Source organism: Lichenostomus cassidix, chromosome 10 (assembly GCF_008360975.1).
Source record: "Lichenostomus cassidix isolate B80296 chromosome 10, HeHo_3.0, whole genome shotgun sequence".
In the NCBI taxonomy this organism is placed as follows: Eukaryota; Metazoa; Chordata; class Aves; order Passeriformes; family Meliphagidae; genus Lichenostomus; species Lichenostomus cassidix.
In genome coordinates, this window is record NC_139491.1 from 1,571,925 (window position 1) to 1,594,773 (window position 22,849).

The 22,849-nt window shown below is 49.8% G+C and overlaps 1 protein-coding gene across 2 annotated transcripts in view; it reads right to left on the reverse strand.

Moving 5' to 3' along the window:
* Positions 1 to 551: 551 nt before the first annotated feature.
* Positions 552 to 22,849, reverse strand: part of SMAD6 (SMAD family member 6) — a 42,141-nt gene continuing 19,843 nt past the window's right edge. Inside the window, exons 4-5 of one of the 2 annotated variants that reach the window (XR_014854227.1) lie at positions 2,687 to 5,955; positions 552 to 2,509 (exon numbers count right to left, since the gene is read on the reverse strand). Coding sequence is in view for 1 of the 2 variants with exons in the window: in XM_085070254.1 (XP_084926380.1) it covers positions 5,414 to 5,955 (542 nt within the window). In the remaining variant the exon portion in view is untranslated. Of the gene's footprint in view, positions 5,956 to 22,849 lie in introns of both variants that reach the window. The other variant, XM_085070254.1, reaches the window with a different exon arrangement.

Consider the following 22,849-nt stretch of genomic DNA (forward strand, 5'->3'; position numbering starts at 1 on the left):
GCTACAAGAGATGTCCCAGCTCAAAACCATAACCAGAGCCTGCAGCTCCTCAGGCAAGCAGGAAAATCCAAGCCCAGACAATTCCACAGCAGCTGGAGCCTCCCAAGCCCCTCCTCGACAAACACCTTTATTTTCTCCAAAGCTTTTCCTCTCCAGCAGCTTCCACAACTGGGATGCACTTCCCACCACCCTCCCAGAGCTCCAGCCCACTTCCCCAAGGTCCATTTTCAGCTCTGTCCCCCTCAGCCCCATGTCCCCCTGAGCCAGGGCTGGAGGGAGGCTGTGAGAGTCACATTTCCCCGAGAAATTCCGGGAAAACTGCTCCTGCTTTTAATGAGAAGATTTTTTTTTCTCCTCTGCTCTCTTCCATAGCCAAGCTAATAAAAATGGAAAGCAATAAGAAATTCCAGCAGAAGGGAGGTGTGGGGGAGGAGCAAAGGGAAGATACCACTCATTTAAACCTATCCTAAATAGAAGATAATTAGCCACATATATCCCAGGAAGAATAGCAACAGTATATGCAATTATTGGGAATGCACACTTTAAGAGCATTTGCCAAAAATGCCTGTTTTTATTAAAAAGGAATGGTTTCACAAAGGCCCAACTGTAAGAAAGGTTGTAATTTGCCCAAATAAAACTTAATTTGATCCATGAAATAGCTGTGGTTTATTGTGTAATATATGTGCTATGTGTTTTAATTTAATAGAATCCAATATAATTGTAAGCCAGTCGAGTTTCAGAGCAATTTTGGGCTGTTCCCACAGTGTGCAGAGCACAGATGCTACTTTGTGCATCTCACCAGCACATCCATAAATCAGGAATATAGGAAGGATTATCCACAAAGCAGCAAGTAATGCTCCATCACACCCCAGACGGAAAATAAGACCTTTGAGGGAAGCAAAAGGAGTTATTTACAGGAAATAACTCGGGATGCTCAGCACTCAACCACTGCAGCTCAGGCTCCTGGATGCAGTTTTGGGGTGCTGGAGCAGCCCCAGAGGTGCTGTGGGCTCATCACAGTGCCAGTCCACCCCAGGGTAGGGGAGATGGAAGAAAATCCTTATTTTGGCTCTCTAGGAAGGTTATGCTCCATGCTGGCCATCATGAGAGCAGATCTGTGCTCTCCCAGCAGGCAGTTGCTGCTCCAGACAGCTCAGGATGGGAGAGACACATGGGGGGGAAGAGATCAGGATCTCTCACCCCTCAGCACAAACCTGCAGCCACCCAACACCCATCTCCTCAGAAAATTGAGCTTAAAACCAGCCAGGGAGCAGCAGATTCACCAGCTCCACTCTCCCCGAGCCACGCTCTGCACCAGCAGCACTTCCCCACAGCCAGCTCCCTGCACAGGGCATTTACTGCTTAAGAAAGACATTTGATTTTTCTGTCCTGCTGTTTGTCTGAAAAACCCCACAGCCCCACTCTGGCTCCTGAGGCTCACCCCACACCCCTCAGAAGCAGCAGGGCAGCAGCAGCTCCATCCTCTGACATCATGGGCAGCTCCTAAAGCTCTTCCTGCACCTCAATCCCACCCCAGAGCAGGCAGAGCCTGAGCCTGCAGGGCCACAGGAGATGTGGGAAGCACAGGGAAGTGTGTGAGCAGCTCTGCTGCTCTGCTAAATGCATTAATCCACATCCCAAAGAGCTGGAGATGTTCCACTGCTCACACAGCCCACCAAGCCAAGCAGCACAGCACACCCCAAACCACCTCCAGCTCTTCCTCTGCACCAACACGGATTTTTTTTTTTTTCTTTTTCCTTGGTAGCTCACATGGGGGACAATATTCAGCTTTGAACTATGCATTGAACAAGCTCCCTCCACTTTCCCTGTGGAGATAAAGCCCTGAGAAAAAGGATTATGGCCTGAAGAGTGGCAGCACCTATAAAACTGTGGCTAAACCTGTGCCAGAAAGGGATCTCAGCCTCTCTTTTGAAGAAGATCATTTTAGGATTAATTTCTTTCCCTTTCTGGCTGGTGAAAAGCATTTCTCAGTCACAGCAGCAATGGAAGTCAAGGACAGGGATGATGAATGTTTGCTGCCAGGAGGAGCAGCAGCCTCAGACCCACCAGCACTACCTGGCTGCTCCTCCTCAGCCCAGTGCACTTTTAAAATCCATTATTGCTAAATTAAGAGGATCTTGTCAAATAAACACACTCCACACACCAAAGGCCACAAGGACTCAGGTCCAATACTCAAATTACTAATTCAGGACCTGCACTGGAGTGGACCTGGGATGTATTTGGGACAGGGAAGCCAGGAAACACTGGGCAGTGCCTGGCTGGGCCCTGCCACAGACCTTACAGCAACAACAGGGAATATGCCACTTACCTCCAGTGTTGAGAGACCACAATTCCTGCAGAAAGGAGGGAAAATCCACTTGGAAAAGCTTAGGAGGCTGTGGCCATCCTGCTTTTATAGAGGCTCAGCAGATGGGCAAAGAGCAGCAGCTGTGGGTGCTGCACAGCAGAGACTCATCAGCTCCTTGATGACCCCAACCATGTCCAGCTGCTCCTGAGAACCCAGGGAGTAACTGCCCTTTTCCCAGGGAATAACTGCCCTTTTATCAGGGAATAACTGCCCTTTTCCCAAGGAATAACTGCCCTTTTCCCAGGGAATAACTGCCCTTTTCCCAGGGAATAACTGCCCTTTTATCAGGGAATAATTGCCCTTTTCCCAAGGAATAACTGCCCTTTTTCCAGGGAACAACTGCCCTTTCCCCACAGCCACCCCAGGGCTGCCCCAGGTGCCAATTCCCAACCTCCAGGTGCCAATTCCCAACTCCAGGTGCCAATTCCCAACTCCAGGTGCCAATTCCCAACCTCCAGGTGCCAATTCCCAACTCCAGGTGCCAATTCCCAACTCCCAGGTGCAAACCCAGTGCAGGGGATGCTCCAGCTGAGCTCTGTGAGGGTCCAGTGTGGAGTTCAACAGCTTTGAAGTCCTAAAGCTCATTTGAAGAGTTCTAAGTTTAAATGATTATAAGGCATTAAAGGGCCAAAATGAGACAGAAAAGGATACTTGATGTCTTATTTCATTGCCTCGCCATTAAATCCTTTTTTATTCCCTTTAAAGCCCTGCTGTCAACTGAAATGAAACTGCAGATTTATTCCTGGGGAAGGGCATGAGTAATGAAAAATAGGAGAATTAAGCACCATCAGTGGATTGCACAAGGGAAGGCCCAGAGTTAACCCTCAAATCCATCCTTGGTGCTATTTTGTCCAAAATATGGATGAAGTGGGTAGAAAGTGGAAAATGGAAAAGCAATGCTGCTGCACAGGGAGAAGGGAGGAGAGGTGTGAATGTGATGCTGGAAAATGCTGGGAAAAAGGAAACAGGGAGAAGCAACTTGTGCTGGATCTTCCCAGGTAAAATGAGGACAGCATTAACAAAAATCTCTTTAAAAAACCCCCAAAACATAAAAATGGCCTCTTGATGGACTGTGTGAAAGTGATAGGGAGGTGGGTGGCTTGGCAAGACCCACCAAACCTAAGCCAAAGGGATACAAAAACCCCTGCAAAGCTCTTGAAAGCAGCTTTAAGTGAGAGTGACATGTTTTGACACCGTTCCCTAAGAATGGCTGTAACACAAACAAAAATTAATGATGTCAAGTATTAATACTGATGCTGCAGGAATTCAACCAATGTGGTCCCAATTAAGCATCAAATATGGTTGTAATTTGAAAAATGACTGCGGGAATGTCATTGCAACATTGCCTGCTCGGGTCTCTCCCAACATCCACCCAGCTCTGTGTGTTTCCCCGTGGGATGCACTTCCCCCATCCCTGGGAGTGTCCAAGGCCAGGCTGGACAGGGTTTGAAGCAGCCTGGGATAGTGGAAGGGGTGGAACAAGATGAGCTTTGAGCTCCCTTCTAACCCAAACCATTCCAGGATTCTGTAATTCCATGATTTCCCAGCCTCACTCAGGAACACCAAGTCCAGGTGACAAAATCAGGACCCTGACAGGCATCAGGAGGGCTTTTGAGTCAGAAGTTTAGGTCCTATTTAACCCTTAGAGGTCTCATTGCATCTTTTTCTCTGCAAATATAAAGGAGACAAAAACATCCTGTGTGACCTTGAAAGCTTCCCAGTCACCAGAGGCTGGGATTTTCTGGAAATCAAAGGTACAGGGATTTGTAGCAGAACTGCAGGACTTGGCAGGGCTTCTCCCTGGCAATAAATAACTTCCCTGACCAAGCAAAGCTGTGTCCAACCTGCCCCTGCCAGCCCCGGGTGCTCTGTGCTGACAGCCCAGCACAAGTCAGCAAAGGAGCTGATTTCATCCTGAATTTCCAGGGAAAATAAATCAGCTGAGACAGCCACATCTGACCAGGACATTTCTTTGGCTAGCTGCTCCTCAGAATAAATATATTCTTCCCAAACAATCCTGGATCATTTATTGCCTGGACGACAGACTGGGAGATCTATGGGACAAAGCTGCTCACGACTCCTCCAAGGCACTGGAGGCATTCCCAAAATCCAGGAGGATCCACCCAACCAGGAGTTGTCCAAAACCTCCATTTGTTTCTCAACCATCAAACACGTCTGGGACATGCAGGACTCACAGACAACCCCAGGGTAAGGCTGGTAATCCAAACTGGTCCTGTTGGGCAGCTTTGTGGCCACGGAATATTCTCATTTTCTCCAACAGGCAGTGATTAGCACTGATGAGGATTAACTGCACAAACATGATGTGCTCCCTCATCCTCACCACGTGCCCACCATGTTTGGTGTCATCAGAGAGATCAGACAGCCCTGAGTGACAACAGCCACGGGAGATCTTCCTCTCACCTCCTCCCAGTGCTCCCTGCCTCTCCACCTGGCCTCACCTGCCCTCCTCCTGGAGCCAACTGCAGCTTTCCAACTCATTTATTGCTTTTGCAGGGTCCTGGCTGAGATGGGAGATAGCAGCTGCCCCCTGGAACTGCCTGACTGCTGCCAACTTCAGCTGGGGGGGGGGAAGAAAAAAGACAATTAAATCCCCCCCCATAATGCGAATACTTTATTATCAATGAGTGACTGGTATTAGCTTTTTGTCTGGGTATTAATAATATTTCAAAAAACCATACATCAAAATTAGGGCTTTCTCCTATTTTTGCTGTATAATTTTTCTTTGTTTTTTTTTTTTGCTTTTTTTAAAAAAATCTGTATTGAAAGAATTATATAAGCCAAAGTGCATTTTCTGGTTTTTGTCCATATACACATTGCACCATACATAAATAATTACATTGTAAAAATGACTCCATAATTACAAGTATAATATATATTTTCATATAATATATAAAACTTTATATTAAATCTAGGTAGATGATATTTGGGATAGTCTGTGTCTATTTTTTTTTTTGTACTTTTTTTTTTTTTTTTTGTGTGTGTGTGTGTGTTTGTTTGTGTTTTCCTTTCGCCAGAGGCTGACCATTATCGGTTGTTGCTCAGTAAGATCTCCAGCCAACAGGGACACGACGTGATGAACTGTCTGGAATAACAAGGTCCCCAACCCTTGGCGAAGCTGATCCGGACGCTGTTGGGGTCGTAGGGCCCGTCTGCATAATCCAGCTCGGCCGTGTGCTGCAGCAGGCAGGACTTCTCGTAGTCAAACACCTTGATGGAGTAGCCCGGCATGACCTTGCGCACGATCAGAGTCCGGCAGTTGGGGATGTCCAGTGTGGGCGAGTTGACGAAGATGGGGTGCTCGCTGCGGTTGTAAGCCCAAACCCCGTCCGGTTCCTTGCTCAGTAAAATCCCGTAGCCGATTTTACTTCGAGTCCTTCTCACAGTCTCGCTCCTGTTGTCCAGGTTGAGCTGTCCGAGGCAGAAGCCGTTTCCTTGAGGTAGGTCGTAGAAGATACTGACAGACTGTTCGTACACTGTGTAGAGGCGACCCACGCGCGTCCGGTGCTCCCAGTAGGCCACGTTGCACCAATGGCTCCTCTTCACGGCATCGGGCGACGTGCTGGCGTCTGCGGGGACAGAGAGGGTCAGGAGGGAAGGGATCACCTGGGGAACTGTGGGGATGGAGGGTGGGAAAAGCTCCTCCCACCCGTCGGCTGTGCTCGCTGAGAACTCAACTTGTGCTCAACCCCAAACTGGTGTTCAGCATAAACTTCATGTTCAACCCAGAGATGGTGCTCAACCCCAAAGAGACTTCATGTTCAACCCAGAGATGGTGCTCAACCCCAAACAGACTTTATGTTCAGCCCAGAGATGGTGCTCAACCCCAAACCTGTGTTCAACCCCAAACTTGTGTTCAACCCCAAACTTGTGTTCAGAATAAACTTCATGTTCAACCCAAAGATGGTGGTCAACCCCAAACTTGTGCTCAACCCCAAACTTGTGTTCAATACAAACTGCATTTTCAACCCAAAATTTGTGCTCAACCCAAACTTGTATTTAACCCAAAGCTCATGCTCAACCCAAAACCTGTGCTCAACCCCAAACTTGTGTTTAACACAAACTTCATGCTTAACCCAAAATCTGTGTTCAAGCCAAAACTTGTATTTAACCCAACATTTGTGTTCAACTCAAAAGTCAAAAGTCTGAGCTCAACCCAAAACTTGTGCTCAACCCAGAGTCCACCTTCAACCCAAAGCTTGTGTTCAACCCAAACTCATCCTCAATTTCATCAAATGCCACCAAGACAGGCAGCTCAAGCCCAGGCTGGAGACCCCACAGAACACCCAGCAGCTCCCATGAGCTCAGCACATCTTTGTCTCTCCAATTTCATGTCCAGCCCTGTGTCCAGCAGCCAGGGCTGGGTATTTGCAGCCCTCCCACCAGAGCCAGCATGGACAGTTCCCCAATATCCTGAGCCTGGTGGCTCCCCAGGCTCCCCCAGCACTGCTGTGCTCCTGCATCACCACTTTCCAAGGCCAACGTGTGCTGAGCTGACCCAGGGGACGTCCAGGACATGAGTGACCCGCCGGGTGTCCCCACTGTGCAATGTTCTCTGACAGCGACGCTGATGTTCCCACGGGGAACATGAAATCTGAGGAAGCGTTTCATGCCAAGGGGGAGTAGCTGCTGTGAACTATACATGTCCTTCTAAAAACCCACTGGAACTCCCTCCAGACAATGAGAAACGTCTCTTCTTTCTAGGAATTACATCCAGGGAAGACGGGAGGGACGCAGGCTGCCAGAAATCTGTTTAATCCATGATGCCTCCAGAATTTATGATGTCTCCAGAAGGAAGACAGGAAAGGAAAGAGCCCCAAAGAGGGTGAATTAACCACTTGCTGAACATCATTCCTGCTCCTACCACAGGGGTTAACACAAAACCGCGGTGGAATTTCCCGCAAGGAGCTCTGCTCAGAGGCAGCTTGCTCCCTGGCCGGCATTAAGCTCCCTGACAATCCCTCACACCGCTGACCCCGGTGCCTCCGTGCCATCATGTCCCATTAACTCGCCCGCGGGGTGATGCCATTATTTTGCTCCAGAGCCCCCATTGACACACCGGATTTCAGGCACAGCCCTCCAGCCCCGCTGCTTTTCAGGCTCAAATTACCCCGGAGGGCACCGGGCTCCCCTCCCCATTAACCAGCTTTGAATTAAGCGGCTTTGTTGGAGTTTAACTGGAGTTGTAACTATACAAATTTCAGGGGAGGGCCCTGGGGAGGGCTGGCTGGGCTGCAGCCCTGTGCCCTGTGCAATGCCATCAGCCTGAGCCAACCCCTTCACCCAGCACAGCTCCCAGTTTTGGGGACACCATCTCAGCCATCCTCCCTGCAGAGACACCTTCCACTAGGACCAGGGTGCTCCAAGACCAATCCACCTTCCACATCACCCAGTCTCCACAGCCATCATTGCCCTGGGACATCCTACAGATTCTCCCTGTGCCTTTCCAAAGCTCTCCCAGAACGCTGAGCTTTGCTGTTGTCCCACTCAAGCGATCTGGGGGCTACAGAGCAGCTCAGGGCCTTTCATGTGCCGGGGCTGGAGGCTGGTAGCAATTACTGAGCTCTGCATCTGTTTAACCTCCCAACCTCCTCAAAGCCCTCCATGCCCATTAGCTCCCTTGGTTTTGTTATTACATTTTTGAGAAACTACTGCTCAGCCCCTGCATTTCCCTTACAGACTAAGGATGGGACATCTTCAAACCTCAGTGTCCCCAGCAGCTCAATTAATCAGGGGAACAGGCAGCAATAAACATTTAAATAGGAGTTTCCCAGGGTTTATGGCAAATTAATGTACAAAGGGGGAAAGGAAAGCTGGAGGAAAACAGTGCCTATCCTACAAGGATATCGTGCTGGAGGTGCCACCAGCCCTGGTGCCATCTCTGCTTTACAGGAACTGGGAAATACCTGGGCAAAATCAGCCATGGAAACAAGGGAAGGGTTTTTTACATGCATCTGATACACCTTTATTAAAAGCACTTCCATGCAACTTATGGCAGGAACTTCACTCCATCCATCCATCCATCCATCCATCCATCCATCCATCCATCCCTCTATCCATCCATCCATCCATCCATCCATCCATCCATCCATCCATCCCTTCATCCCCCTGCCAGTGTGCTCCTCATCTCTGTCACTGCACAGCTCCTGCCAGCTCTGCCAGCTCACAGCACTCCTGGAGATGTCCTGTGCTCCTTCCAACAGGTGAGTTTTAGCTAACTGCACCTCAAGAAGTGAGAAGTTTCCTCTCTTTTTCTGGCTGGGGGAGAGGAAAGGCTTTAAAATCCCAGGGAAGCAAGCTGCCTGTGAAGCCCTGCGAGGGGACAGCTGCAGGCTCCTCTGAGCAGCCCCTGCCCGCAGGAAGCTGTCGCAGGGTTCCTCTCCTCCTTTCATCTCCCGGTGCACTCAACCAAATCCTGCAAAGATGAACTCATCCCGCAGCCCTGACATAAAACAAGCACTTCAGCAAGCCCCCAAATCAGGGGGGCCTGTGCTGTGTCTCATCCCCTGCCAAGCATTAGTTTCGCCTCCAGCTATTAGGCACTACCACTCTGCAGAGAGCAGGGGCGGCCAGCACACCACCACCTCCTCCTCTGCCTTTTAAATAAATATTCCACTTTTCCCTCCTCTTTTTTTCCACGCTGCCCTTTATGCACAGACAAGAAAATCCACTTTTTGTTCTGTTTCTTCCCCCTCCCACTTCTGCTGGAACAGAGGCGGGCTTGTTAGCGTTTCTTTTTGAAGAAAGGAAAATATTTGAGTCCCGCAGTGGTACAGGACGGGTTTTTAACAACTATCATTGTAGGCAGCTACAACTCGGAGCAGCTCCAGTGGGGTTGGCGTCAGGGATATCTCCTCCATCAAAGCCACCTTCATCCAGCAGATGGAGGGGCTGAAACTCTGCCTGCTGTTTACTCCTTCCTCCGGCAGCAGTGCCTTGCAGCACATCCCAAAGTCAATTCAAACAATTCCAGATAAAGGAACAGGATAGGAGAATCAAACCCAGAATTTACAGGGAAAAGGCTCCTGCATGGCTCAGGCAGGAGGAGTCTGGGTCTGGGAATAAATGCAGAGAGCAAACTCTAAATCCTCCCAGCGTTAGCAGCACTGCTGCTGTCGCTCCCTGCAGAGTGTGGAGGTAAAGAAAATAACTTGAGGTTTGAGACTATTTGTGATTTGACAGCGCTTTATGCCAGTAAAGTTCAAAGCAGTGCTTTAGAAGAGAAAAGAAAGATGCTTTTTTCCAAAACAAAACGCTGCACAGTCCCACTGCTTGATGTTGCACTTAAAAGCAGGATGGAAAACATGGGCAGATCACGAAACACATGAAATAAATGGCTCTGATTCACTCTTTGGCTTTTCCAAAGCCACCAAATCTCCTCTCAGCAGGTCAAATGGGCCCCTCAGTAGATGGCTGCAAGGAAGAGCTGCTCAAAACACATCTAAGAGGTGCCCATAGGGAAGACTGTGCACATAAAAAATAAATCACTGCACTCTCCAGATGTGATGGGGACTTGGATGCACATCTGGGCACCTGGAAACGAAGCAGGGTATTCAAGAGTTCCCTCACCACCGAGCCCACTCCCCATTTCCATGTCACTCCCTCCTGCCCTCCTGTGTCACAGGGCAGCCTCACCCTCCACTGGCCATGCAGCTCAGTTACATCCTCTCTCCACATCTTGCCATTCCATTTATTTCACTTATTCCATTTATTTCACTTTTGGACTATAAGATACATGTTCAGTCTTTTTCCTCCCCTCTGCCACAGCACAGATTTGTATTTACACTGCCCAACACACAGGAGCAGGGAAGCAGGAAGGTCATAGCCATACACAGGCCACTGTGAACAAGGTCCAGATAAAAAGCCCAGCACAAAGAACGCACACATTTCCCCAAAATCTATTAACAGTTCACTGGGGAGCCATCAGTTAAAATAATCTCCCATTAATACCCTTGGAAACAAGCTCCAGGGTAAAGAAGGGGTTAAAACTTTCCACAGCAGAAATGGAATTTTTATGGCCTTGCAAAAAAAAAAAAAAAAAAAGAAATTAACTGTCAATCTGCCCCAGCAAAGCTCACAACCATTTTCTTTAAGCCAATACACTTAAAATACCTCTGCCTTACAAGTTTCAGCTGGAATGTATCACTGTGCCCCCCGAGAGCCCCCCTGGCAGGGCACCCACCCCAGCATGGCCCCTTGGGGTGGGGACAGGCTGAGAGCTGTCCCCAGCACGGGGGGCCCCTCTGGGGACACAGAGCAGCCCCTTCAGGCTGCCCATCCTCACCAGGAGCCCTGGGTGGGACACTGAGGGACCCTGGGGGGTTGGGGAGCCCTGTGTTGGTCACACCATGGCAGAACCCCACTGTGGCCCCACTGGGTGCATTTAGGGCAACATCCCAACCCCAGCAGGGAATGGACTGGGCAGGAGATTTTCCATGTGACAGTCCTGGTGGGGACAGGACAGTTCAGTTCCCTTCTCCAATTCCTCCCTGGCTCCTCCAGGGAAGCAGGACAACAAGCTCCTGTGAGGAGAAGGCAGGTGGGTGCAAGCAGCAGGATGAGCAGCCCTGGTTTTCCTCCTGGATGTTTTCCCTAAAGCCCAGAATCACCAGAGGATCCTTTAATGTCCCAGCTTTCACCAAGACAAGCTTCTCCCTGGTTCCCAGAGGCCCTGAAAAGCTGTCACCAGCTGCCCAGCCAATGGCCAAGGTCAGCCACAGGGACAGCCAGCTGGACCTTCCCTTGCTGCAGAGCATCAAACTCTCTCCCAGATTTTTGATTTACTCCACTGAGATGTAAGGATTCAGCTCAGCTCCCATCTCAGTTATAAAACAAGAATGTGATTTTACATTGTCATTAATTCAGTGTCACTGCAGGGTCCCAACTCCTCCACCCTCGTGTTGGATGTGGCTGCTGGGCAGCCATGGCCACCAGCTCAGCTCCCTCATCCCACAAAAACCATGGACAGCCAGCTGGGAAGAGCCTTCCCTGCCACCACATCCACCACCCTCCTCCTCCTCCAGCCTCTCCCTGGGAGCAGAGCTCTGCTGCTCCCCAGCCTCCTCCACCAGCAGATTGAATTTGTTAACCCAGCAGATGATTAAGTCAGACGAACACTTGCGCTGGGCGAATTAATTAAATTAGCTCAAAAAAAAGGGTCTGACGAGCACCAGAGCTGGTGCAAGAGGTGTGTGGAGAGGCCTGGGGGGAGAGGGGGACATTTCCATGGCAGCCCAAGAAACAAAAGCAACACAGGACAAGGAGCCAATGCCAAGAACGAGGATGAAAACAATTTTCTCTGCATAAAAGAAACCACTCTGCAAAATCATCAGCTCATGCTAATTTTTTTTTATATCCTTCAAAGCAAAACACATGCCATGTTTAGTTCTGCCCGGAAATTTGGAAGTCATCATCAGTTAGCTTATTTTCGAGCTAAACTCAAGGAGTTTGCTTCTAATGGACCTTCCCTGGCCATTAAATCTGCAGTCCAGAGCATGAGTTTAAGATATTTTAGCAATTTTTTTTCCCCCCCAGCTCCCCTATTTTAGAAAGGACTTTTCAGCCAAGGGTGAAAACTGGAAAAATCCAACTCAGGTATTTTTCACTGACATTTTCATGCCTTCCTCCTAAACGCCAAAGTTTTCAGAGATTTAGGTGATGTTTTAAAAATGTTTTTTGGAGTCCAACAGTTTCCATGAACCTCAGCTAGTCTGGCTCAGAGCTCTCCCAGGCACATCCATGGTTCTGCAGCTCCTGGGCCATGCAGGTACCTGCGTTCCACCTGGCACGTCCGAGGGAACACAACCATGGAAATAGAGCTTCAAAAGGAGCCCCAAACGTCACCGCCCACGCTGGCTGCCACTTCTGAAAGCACCAGCCCTGTCATCAACCACAACCTGGCTGGGACTTCTTCCCTCTTGGAATCCAGCCCTGGATAAACCCAAACCTGGTAAAACCCTGGGGTCGTGCTTGGCATGTCCAGCACCATCCACCCCTGTGCCCCAAGCAGCTGGAAAAATGGGGAGAAAAAGGAGCTGGTGAAAACCACAGGGGATGAGGTGGGGGAAAGGAAGGTCCCCAGTAAATGGTTTTCTGTAAAATCCGGAGGTTTGGTGAAAATCTCCTGAGTGCTGTCTGGTTGGGATTGGCTTTTTCCCTCTGCCTGCTCCTGCCAGCTGGGCAAGGCACCAGCTCCACCACAGGGGAGAAGGTTCATTCCCAAGTGCCCTCTGCAGCAGGGTGAAGGAGGGGGGGAATAAAACTTATACAATAATAGAATAAAATAATAGAATAGAATAGAATTCTATTATTTTATTCTATTTTATTTCTAATATTTTATTCTATTCTAATAGAATAGAATAAAACTGGGGGAGAATAAAACCCTTTTTTTCCATTTTCAGGCTGAGAACTCACACATTTTCAGCTCCTCCACCCAACCATGTGTGCAATCCCATTTCTGTTCGCCCAGAGCCTGCAAAACACTGAGAATCTGGGAGAAATCACCCCATAAATCACCGGATGGCAGAATTCCCTTCCAGCAGTGATGTCCAAGGCTCCCTTCCCTGTGCCTGGCTCCGTTCCCTCTGCTCATCAAGGCGGGGGCTGCAATCCCAGCCACGCCAACCACATCCCAGCGGGATGGGCGCAGCTTGGGATGGCCAAGCGAGACCTTCTGGGCTTTCATCCACCTCTGGAAGCCGTTCTGGCTTGGCAGAGCAGTTTTGGTGCAGTCAGAACCCCTCGGGGAGCGGGATAACCCACCGCGGCACAGCCGAGCATCCCGCGGCGCGGCCGAGGCGCTGGGAAACGGCAGAAATATAAATAATCATAGTTTTCGCTCCCAGAGAAGTTTCGGCTGAGCGCTTCAAAGCCTTTTAAAAGCAGAAACTAATTAGTAGGTCCCTCAGAAGAGAAACAGGAATAACACCCCTTCCCGCCTCCATCACGCCGCTTGGGGAGAGCACGTTGGGCGCTGGAGCTGAGCCTGGGAATCTCCTCCTGAGGCATGAGGCTTCGGCTGCACCAAACCAGAGCCCTGCTGGGGCACAGCAGCACTGAGCCTGGAATCACTCCTGGTGGAAAACACCTCTGAGGAAGGGCTGGATGGGGCACTGAGGTGGTTGGAGCTGTTTTTGAAGGCTGAGTTGGTGAGGATGTCACGAAGAGGCTGCAGAGATGCTGCCTGAGCTTCCTCACTTTCCACACTTCTCAGAACATCAGAGTGTCCCCAGCAGCAGCAGGAGCACTGACCCAGCACTGGGTGCTGATTTTTATCCACCTGTTGGATAATTCGAGGGCACTGAGCTCCTCCAAAGCAGGAAGGCTGTCCTGCAAAGGCCAGCCAGCCCCTCACCACCCTGCACAGCCCAACCCCAAATTACAGCTCAGCTCCCTGCAGTAACAACCCACATTTGTCATTTCCAGCGGGGAATGCTCAGCTTTCCCTGCACGAGGCCTCCTTCAGATGTCCCTACTGATCACAGAAAATCCACTTCCTAAAACACCAGGCAAGATGGGAACTTTGGGCTTTGGAGCTTGCACAGGACACAGGACTCTGAGCAGGCTGTGACTGCAGCAGCTTTTGGAGCTTCCTAAGCAGAAATGAGCAGAGCTGCCTCCCTGGGGGGAAAACCAAAGCAATACCAAACAAAACACCATCATCACATAGCTGGGCAGACATGAGAGCTCAGCTTGGGAACCCTGGCCTTCAACCCGAACTGGGCCACAGGGTTCATCCCAGACCTGCTGTGGGTCCTCTATTCCAACCCATCCCCTCTGTCCAAAAGGGCTCCAGAAAAGCCTCCTCTCATCTGACAGTTCTCCCTCACAACCCCCAAAAAAGGCACTTTTTTCCCAGCCCGCTATCTGTCCCCTCACATATATGGGAAGCAGACGGGGGCTGCGAGTGGAATGGAAATTCAGGCTTTGTTCTCTCTGGCCAGAGCCCAAGATGCTGCTGCTGATAAAGCTCTGCTGAGGCTCTGTGTCTGTGCAGGCACCTCGGGATGGAGCTGTGGCTCCCGGGCTGCCACCATGTCACACTGCCCACGGCTCCAGCAAGTCCTTGCTCGGGTGGATTTGCTGCAGTTTTACAGGGAATTAAAGGATTTGGGGTGCCAGTGTGGCCTTTGCAAGGAAACAAATCCCTCTGGAGTGCCCGCCAACCTGGTCATGCTGAAAGGCTAAACCTGTGTGGGGAAGCTTTGGGGCTCCTGTGTGATGGAGAGGGATTAAAAGTGCTGGGATGGGGTTGGGTGAGCGGCTCTGGGGAGAGCCTGGAGCAGGAATCCCACCAGGAAGAGGTGGAGGGGAGCACAGGGATGGCTCCTGGCCCTCCTGCTCACACACAGCATGCCCAGGGCTGTGTGCACCCACACACGCCAGATTTGCTGATAGCTGCTCCGTGGATTGATGTGTAAACAGCTGCTGAGCCCTCGCTCCGAGCAGGCAGCTCGCCCCACTCCCAACTGCTCGTGGCCAGAATCCACGGGTTTGAACTCCCACTGCAAGCCAAGACTAAACAGTGACTTCAGCAACTCGGGATTTAAGCACAGAGCTGGTCCCTCACATCCAAGGTGGAAGCAGTGAGGATGCTGTGCTGGCATTTCCTGCAAAGCAGCAGGATCTACACCACTGTGAACGCCATGGAAAACTGTCCTTGTGCCATCTGTGTGCCATGGAGAGACCCTTCTGGAAAATCCACAGATCAGCAATTTAGAGAAGCATGGTTATGGTTAGCATCCATTTCTGCTAACCAGGGATAAGACCATCCCTGAAGATCAAACATATTTTATCTTGGAATTTATGAATTGTTAAAACTGCAACTCTAAAATCACTGAGTCCAACTGTCACATTTTTACACTCCCTGGAATGGTGCTGTAAAATCTATTAAAGTGCAGATAAACAGCAAGAAAATGTGTGTGAAGCAGGGGTGGGGGATGAAAATCAATGTATCTGCATGAAACCCAAAAACACTGAAGAGCATCGCTGCAGCCCAGAGAGGCTCTGAAAGTCCCATCTTCCAGTGACATCTCCTGGATGACCAAATTCCTCATGCTGTACTTGCCCAGGGAGACTGGAGGTGACTCACACTAATTACCCTCCCTGGCCAAGAAGGGCTTGTTTTCATTTCTACAAACCACAGTTTCTTTTAAAAAAAGAGGGGGGAAAATTGGAAAACGCCAAAATACACAGAGAACTCCATGGAATACATCCTGTCCTGCTGCACTAATATGAATCCCAGACAACTCCAGCTTCACCACCCCCTGCCATGGGCAGGGACCTTCCACTGTCCCTTCAAGCCCCATCCAACCTGGCATTGGACACTTCCAGGGATCCAGGGGCAGCCACAGCTTCTCTGGGCACCCTGTGCCAGGGTCTCACCACCCTCACAGGGAGGAATTTCTCCTCAAAATCCCATCCATCCCTGCCCTCTGGCAGTGGGAAGCCATTCTCTGTGTCCTGTCCCTCCATGCTGTGAGTTACAGCATGGACACAGCCAGAGTAATTGTTTGCATTAAAAACTCTCCCACACCTTTCTAGAACAAGCTCTCATCTCTGTTTGAGTTGAATTTTCAAGCTAAAAATAACCTTTTCAGGACTGGTCTGTGCAGGGTTTGTGGCTGCAACTCCTCCATGAGCTGTTTTGGGGCTGAAAGCGAAGGCTGAGCTCAGAAACTGCCAATGAAGCACCAAATAAATGACCTTCCCATGGAGAGGAAAAGGGGAGCAGGTCGGGCTCTTTGTACATCAAGGCCAGGGAGATTAAGGAGCACGTGAAGGCATCGTTAGGGATAATGAATTCAACACTGCACTCCCTCCACTCAGCACTGCAGGAGAAATGTCAGATTCCTCGCCTCCCTCCAGGGAAATCCATTAAAAAAAACTAAAATAAAGAATACTGGGGGAAACACCAGATTTTATACATTAAAAAGGCAGCTTGTCACCAGCCTAAAGCAGACCCATTTCTCTTCCTCATTCTATATATATCACATATATAAAGAATCCACATGGATGCAGAGAATCCCCCTGCACAACTGGGTGTAAAACCAGGGTCAGATACTTTTCCAGAAATACATTCACAAAGCTCCAATGAGCAACACAAATTCCCACTCTGCACAGTTTTTGCCAATTATTGCAGCATTTCACACTATTTCTGATGGGGCTGTGGATGATGTGGAAGCCTCATTGTTCAGCCCCACTCTTAGGTGGTACAAACAAATACTGGCGTTACCAACTCTGTCAAGTTCTGCAGTAGAATCTTTAAATTGTTAAAAATAGGAAAGAAACTGCACAGTTCACATATTTTATAAAGCTGGGTTAAATCAACATCTGCAAAAAATATCCCCGTTAAACGAAATAGCAGGATTTCATTAAGTAAATTGCAAGTTGGCAAAAATTCTGAAAGAAAGGGAAAAAGCCACAGCCAGCCCTGTAATTTAAACCTTATTTTAACTGTGACAGCATGGCTGTGAGAGGCTGCATTTCCAAAGGAAAAAATAAAATCAGGTTTAAAAAAAGTACCTGTTCCCCCTGTACCTCACCTCAGTGTCTGCAGTTGTTACTCAAACAAATTTTTCCACAGGGAGATGGAAGAGGGAGCAGGATACACTCCCACCTCTGCATCCTCTGTGTCAGAGCCACCAAAAAATCCAGGATTTTCCACCAGGGAGCAGCTGGTGGGTGATGGTGAGGTGTCTGTGAAGCCCTTGGAGCCAAGAGGGCTCAGGTAGACCCCAGGGAGGCTGCAGCCCCCATTCCACACCTTGCCCTGGAAAATCCTGGATGAGACAGCTGTGGAGCTGAGAAACAGCTCAGCCTGGGTGACACTTCATCACTTTGAGAGTTCCAAACAATCCTGCTGCCCTGCATGAGCCCAGGGGCTCGGGGCTGGTGGTACCACCCCATCCCATTTGTGGGTGCCATGGGGACATGGGGTGACAGGACCCCACTCTGTGTGTCCCAAAGAAGCCCCTGAAGGCACAGGATGTGCAGAGCTCAGCTGCTTTAGGGTGGCTGTGCAAACGGAGGGTGCAGCAGCTCCCCAAAGCCCAGAGCTCGGGGCAGAGCTCAGCCTGGGGCAGGCAGGAGCTCCCAGCTGCTTCTCCCAACCTGCTGAGCCTTTCCTGCCCGGGCTGACTCAGGCAGGCTGGGCTGGGCAGCGTGGGGAAGCCGAGCTCTTCCCACAGCCCTGGCCAAGGGCCCTGCAGGGACAGGGACAGGATGGGACACCCTGAGGCCACCTCCTCCAGGGCAGCACAACCACTCAGGCTCCACACTTGAGCTCTGGAGCTACAACAACTCCCACTTCCCACCCAAAAGCTCTGTCTGTCGCAGGGAAATCACCTGGAAGCAGCGCTCTGGGGTCAGTGAAATCCCCTGTCTGGCACACACGGGATCTGTTTGCTCGGAGGAGAACTGCAAAACCTCAAAACAAAACGTGGAAAGAGCAGTTGTGATCTGCAAACTTGGAGCTGAAGAGGAGCCGTCTCACAGAAAGGCCAATTATTTGCTTACAAGGTTTTGGCTGTGCTGTTTTTCCTGGCACTTACGCCACCGGAGTTATTTTGAAGGGCTGTTTGCTCCAGGAGGAGCCGAGCAAACAGCAATCCCATTTCCTTTCGGATCTAAACATCCGTTTGCCGTGCGAGCAGGAGGAAAAACCCAGCCCTGAGTGCCTCGGGGAGAGCAAGGCAAGGGGAGCTGGGTGCTGTGGGGAGAGCAGCACCCAGCCCTGCCAGCCAGGGGGGTCTGCACTCCCTGCTGGCCTGGACTGGGAGGGAATGGCCATCCAAGGGCTCTGGGATGCTCTCCTTGCAGCACACCAAGCAAAGGGTCAATGGCTGGACCTCCCACCTTCCTGAACATGTCCATAGGGGTTGGACTGTGATCTTCACAGGGCCCTTCCAACCCAAACCAGCCTAGGATTCCACCCTTACAGTGGGATGGAGCAGCTCCTGAGGGGTGAATTCCAGGCAGTTTCACAATGAAGCAAGAAATAAAAGCTGCACAGGACCCTCCCAGCTCCCTGGAGATGCAGCATCACTGGAGCCTTGCAAAAGGACATTTGGGAACAGAAGAAAGGTGCTTTGTCCCAGGGAGAAGTGCGGGGCAAAGAAGGATGTGGAGATGCTGGAGCAATTCCAGGAGGCCATGGAGCTGCTCCAGGGCTGGAGCCCCTCTGGAGCCAGGCTGGGAGAGCTGGGAATGTTCACCTGGAGAAGGGAAGGCTCTAGGAAGAGCTCAGAGCCCTTTCAGAGCCTAAAGGAGGTCCAGGAGAGCTGGAGAGGGACTTGGGACACGGGATGGAGGGACAGGACACAGGGAATGGCTTCCCAGTGCCAGAGGGCAGGGATGGAGGGGATATTGGGAAGGAATCCTCCCAGCTATGCTTTCCACCCTTCAGTGAGCAAAGGGCCAGCTCACCGTCATGTTCCTAAATTTCCTGGCTTTTGAGGATACAAGCCAGGTCATTAACATTATTTATAGGTTCCTGTGTATGAGTTTCCATTTGTTTGCCTGCTTAAAACCAGCTAGGTGGAAAAAAAAGCAATTCCTGGAGGTCAGACAGTTAAAAACCCCTCATGTCCATGGTCTGATGGACCCAAAGGATCAGCAGCTCCTTTAGACGTATAACTGTTTCCTTAAATGCTTATTGTGTAAATATTTAAGCTACTTTATAAAACTTTTACAATGTACTTAGGAAGCATAAATCTCCCCGGCGGAGCACGGCAGGCTCTGGCCGGCGCACGCTCAGGCGGCTTTGGGAACACAAACAGGGACATTTCCAATGCTAATGCTGCACCCAAGGGGCCCTGAGGTCACAATCTCAGGAAAATCATTACCGAGCCGATCCCCTGGGCTCACCCCAAAAGGCAGCGTGGTTACGTGCAATGAGTCATTGCTGCTGTGTGACTTCAGCCTCGCTGCCTTCCCAAACAATCCCGGCTGGTGGCTGGTGTGCAAGGACTCCTGAGGCTTTGCTCTTCAAAGTGCAGCTCTTCCATGCAAAGAATTATGTAATTCGAAAACAATCCTCTGATGCTCGTCCGTTTTAAGAATGAAACGATTTTTTTTTTTTTCCCAACGCCTGCGGTAGGTTTGAAGCCAAGGTCAGACCTGCATCTCTGCATCCCTCATCCCTGATCCCTGCATCTCTCATCCCTGCATCCTTCATCCCTGCATCCCTTATCCCTGCATCCCTCATCTCTGCATCCCTGCATCCCTCATCCCTGTATCCCTGCATGTCTCATCCCTGCATCCTTCAACCCTGCATCCCTGATCCCTGCATCCTTGATCCCTGCATCCCTGACCAGTCCAGATTACAACCAAACCAGTGCCACCCACCCACCCCAGCCCCTCTCGCGGTGCTTTTTGGGGAGATGAACTTCCCAGAGGTGAATATTCCCTTGCACAAGGAACAAACCCCCATGTGCTGACTGACACATCTGTATCCAGGCTGGTTTCCATATGGAAAGCCGTGCAGCTTTATGGGATTTGCTTGGACACAGCATTTCCCAGCTCCAAGTCCTCAAATAAATGAGACCTTATTTAACACAGGAAATAACATGTTTAGGAGTTTCTCCCCAGAACAGCTTCTTTACGGTAATTTAGGTGTGTTTGAGGGAACAACAACAAACACAATCAGGGAACTGGAAGTTTATTCCCTTTGCAAAGCACAGCTTGCTGTTGTATATGATGAAGTACATAGAAAGCCTGGAAAAAAAACTTGGATGAGAGTTCAAACACTGATGTTTTAAAGATGAAAGCGTGTTCTTCGATTAAATGTTTAAATAAAGTTTTCTGGTACTAAATCATTTAAACATTTTCACATTCCTCACATTTCTAGAAGTGCTGTTGGCTTTGATTTATTGTCATAAACCAGTGCCCTCAGCAAGCCACCAGGGCCACTTGAGGCAACCTGTTTGCAAAAGGGAAAGTTCTTGCAGGATGGTAAAAGAAATCACTAAGAACAGCAGAGCCTGAGTCTCATTCTCCACTCCCCATTTATTCTCCAACCCCCATCATATTTTCCCCTTTTTCTTACAAACAAATCCTCCCATGCTGCACACGGGCACAGCCAGGTTCTGCTCCAAATATTGACCAGAAATTCAAAGTAACTCCACTGACTTCACCACCATGGCTGTATTTAGACAGCTGAAATTCAGGACAGAAATTGGCCTGGGTGTTCAAATTGTCTTTTTTAGCAGCTCTTGGGCTGTTGCAGGATGCTGTCACTGATGAAGTCAGCCTCACTCATGGGGACACAGAGCATGGCTCTGCCACCAGTGCCTCAAACAGCTCCAGGAAGAAGAAAACCTGAAGTCCTTGAGCTTTTTGAGAAAGCACAACTCATGCAACCACCGAGCCCAATGCTCCAGCCCAGCAATGCAAGGCAGCTCTGACCCAGCCTCTCCCAGCTCTGCCACAGAGCTTCGAGGAACTCCAGAGAGATGCAGGATAAATGGGGATAAACCTGCCATGAGTCAATTAAGAGTGGAAATGCTGGCAAGGTTTTTATTGCAGGACAACACAGCAGTAGCAGCAGAGGAACGAAAAGCTGAATTTCTCTTAAGACAGAGCTCGATAAACAAAACGTGGTTTCCAAAGCCAGAAGATAACTGGGCTCAGTCACCCAGCACGCTGTTCCCGACCCCAATGCTCTTATTTCCTTGTAAATCCATCATTAAGGAATAAAAACAACAGCCCAGGCTCAAGGGGACACTCATGAATGCCGAGCCCTAGCGCTGGGTACCCTGATGGGTCCATCCCTGCTGCTCTCCACTGAACCTCTCCCCAGGAGCTCCCAGGCCTGTTTGGTTAACATGGCCCAGGATAAAACTCCCTATTTATTTTGGCACTATTCACTCTGAAGGCCCTAAAACCCAAATAAAGTCCGTTCCCCTCTGTGTGTATCTGCAGCTATTGACACTGCTCATGAGCAATTTGCAAATCCAAACAAACGCGCGTTGTGTAATGGAGCTGGAAAAACAATCAGGAAGGGGCTGGGGATGCACTCGAGGTTCAGCAGGGAGGGCTGGGAGGGGAGGCAGCCCAGGCAGAGGTTACAAGAAATTCAATTTTTACTCTGATAACAACAGGGGATATTTTCTGCCCATGACATCATGCTCCCAACCTGCCAGGAGCAGCGGAGATGGTGCTGGTGGAAGTCACAGAGGATTTTGCTGGTTCTAGTGGCCAATATCCTACAGTTCCCTCTTTGAATTTTCCTTCTTTTCACATGTCTCACACCCACCCAACTCCTCTCTGCTGGCTCAGCTGATCCAAGGATAAATCCTGGCATCCCAAGTCCATGTGAACAATCCCAGATCTTTCCACCTGCACTCCCCAGCAGGGAATGATGCAAACTTTGGGTTCCCAACTTACCTGCCCTGTTTTAGCTCTGCTCCTTAGAGAGAAGATGAATTGTGCTCTTTCTCCCTGTTGGATGCAGCTAAGTGTCTAAAAAACCCATTTCAGACATGGACATCTGTATTAATCTAAGAGTAAGTGCAAGAATTGCTGCCCAAACACCATCAAAATGGTCCAAAAACCAATCTGCTCTTTAATCACAGGCAAAAGCAACATCTCACTAAGAGAATTCAAATCTTATGGGTAATGTGCCATCTCCTGGATGACTCTGCAGAGGAAATGGAGCTGGAAATGGATTGTGAGAGTAAATACATTTTGTGAATTCTACCTGCAGACCCAGAATTGATGTGTAAGTGGTGGCATTAAGCCACACTTATGGAAGTGAAGGATGTCAGAGGCTGGAAAAGCACAATGCTGTGGTGTGCAGAGCAGGGTGAAGTTACAACTCTCTCTCATTCATGTCCCCATTATTCCAGAATCAATGGTTAAAACCAAGAGCTGCCACAACCTTCTCCTGCAGCATGAAGGACCTTGTGATGGCCAACCCAGAGCTCCATCCCAGCCACCACAGGGGCTCTGCTCAGCAGCAAAACGGTTTCCTTTCCATGCAATGGAGAAGGCAGAGCAGCAACTCTATTTTAGCCCTGTTGCTATGAAATATCTACAAAAATAAGTCCTGCCTGTGCCCTCCTTTAGGCACATCCCTGTCCCACTCCTCCTCACAGCCCATCCAGAGCCCAGCCTTGGCCAAACTCAACTGGTTTCAGGTTTCCTGACAAACCCCGAAACATAAATACATCCCTAATTCTGCTGGGGAAGCTGAGCCAAGTTTCTGGCAGGGCTGAGCTTGGGATTGAAACAAGGGGGGAAAAAAACCACAGTGGTTTTGACCCAAAACCAAGACTCTCCCCCAAACTTGGCAATTCCCACTGATCTTTATTTTGACTCAAAACGGAGGGCTCCAACACCCCGCTTGGGGAAGTGGGATTTTCAGAGCCCTGCAGGACACCCAGCTCCCTGCCTGACACTGGTTATCTCCATGGAAATGTGCTGCAGCTCTCCAGTGCAATGACAAGGAAATCCCAGCTTTCA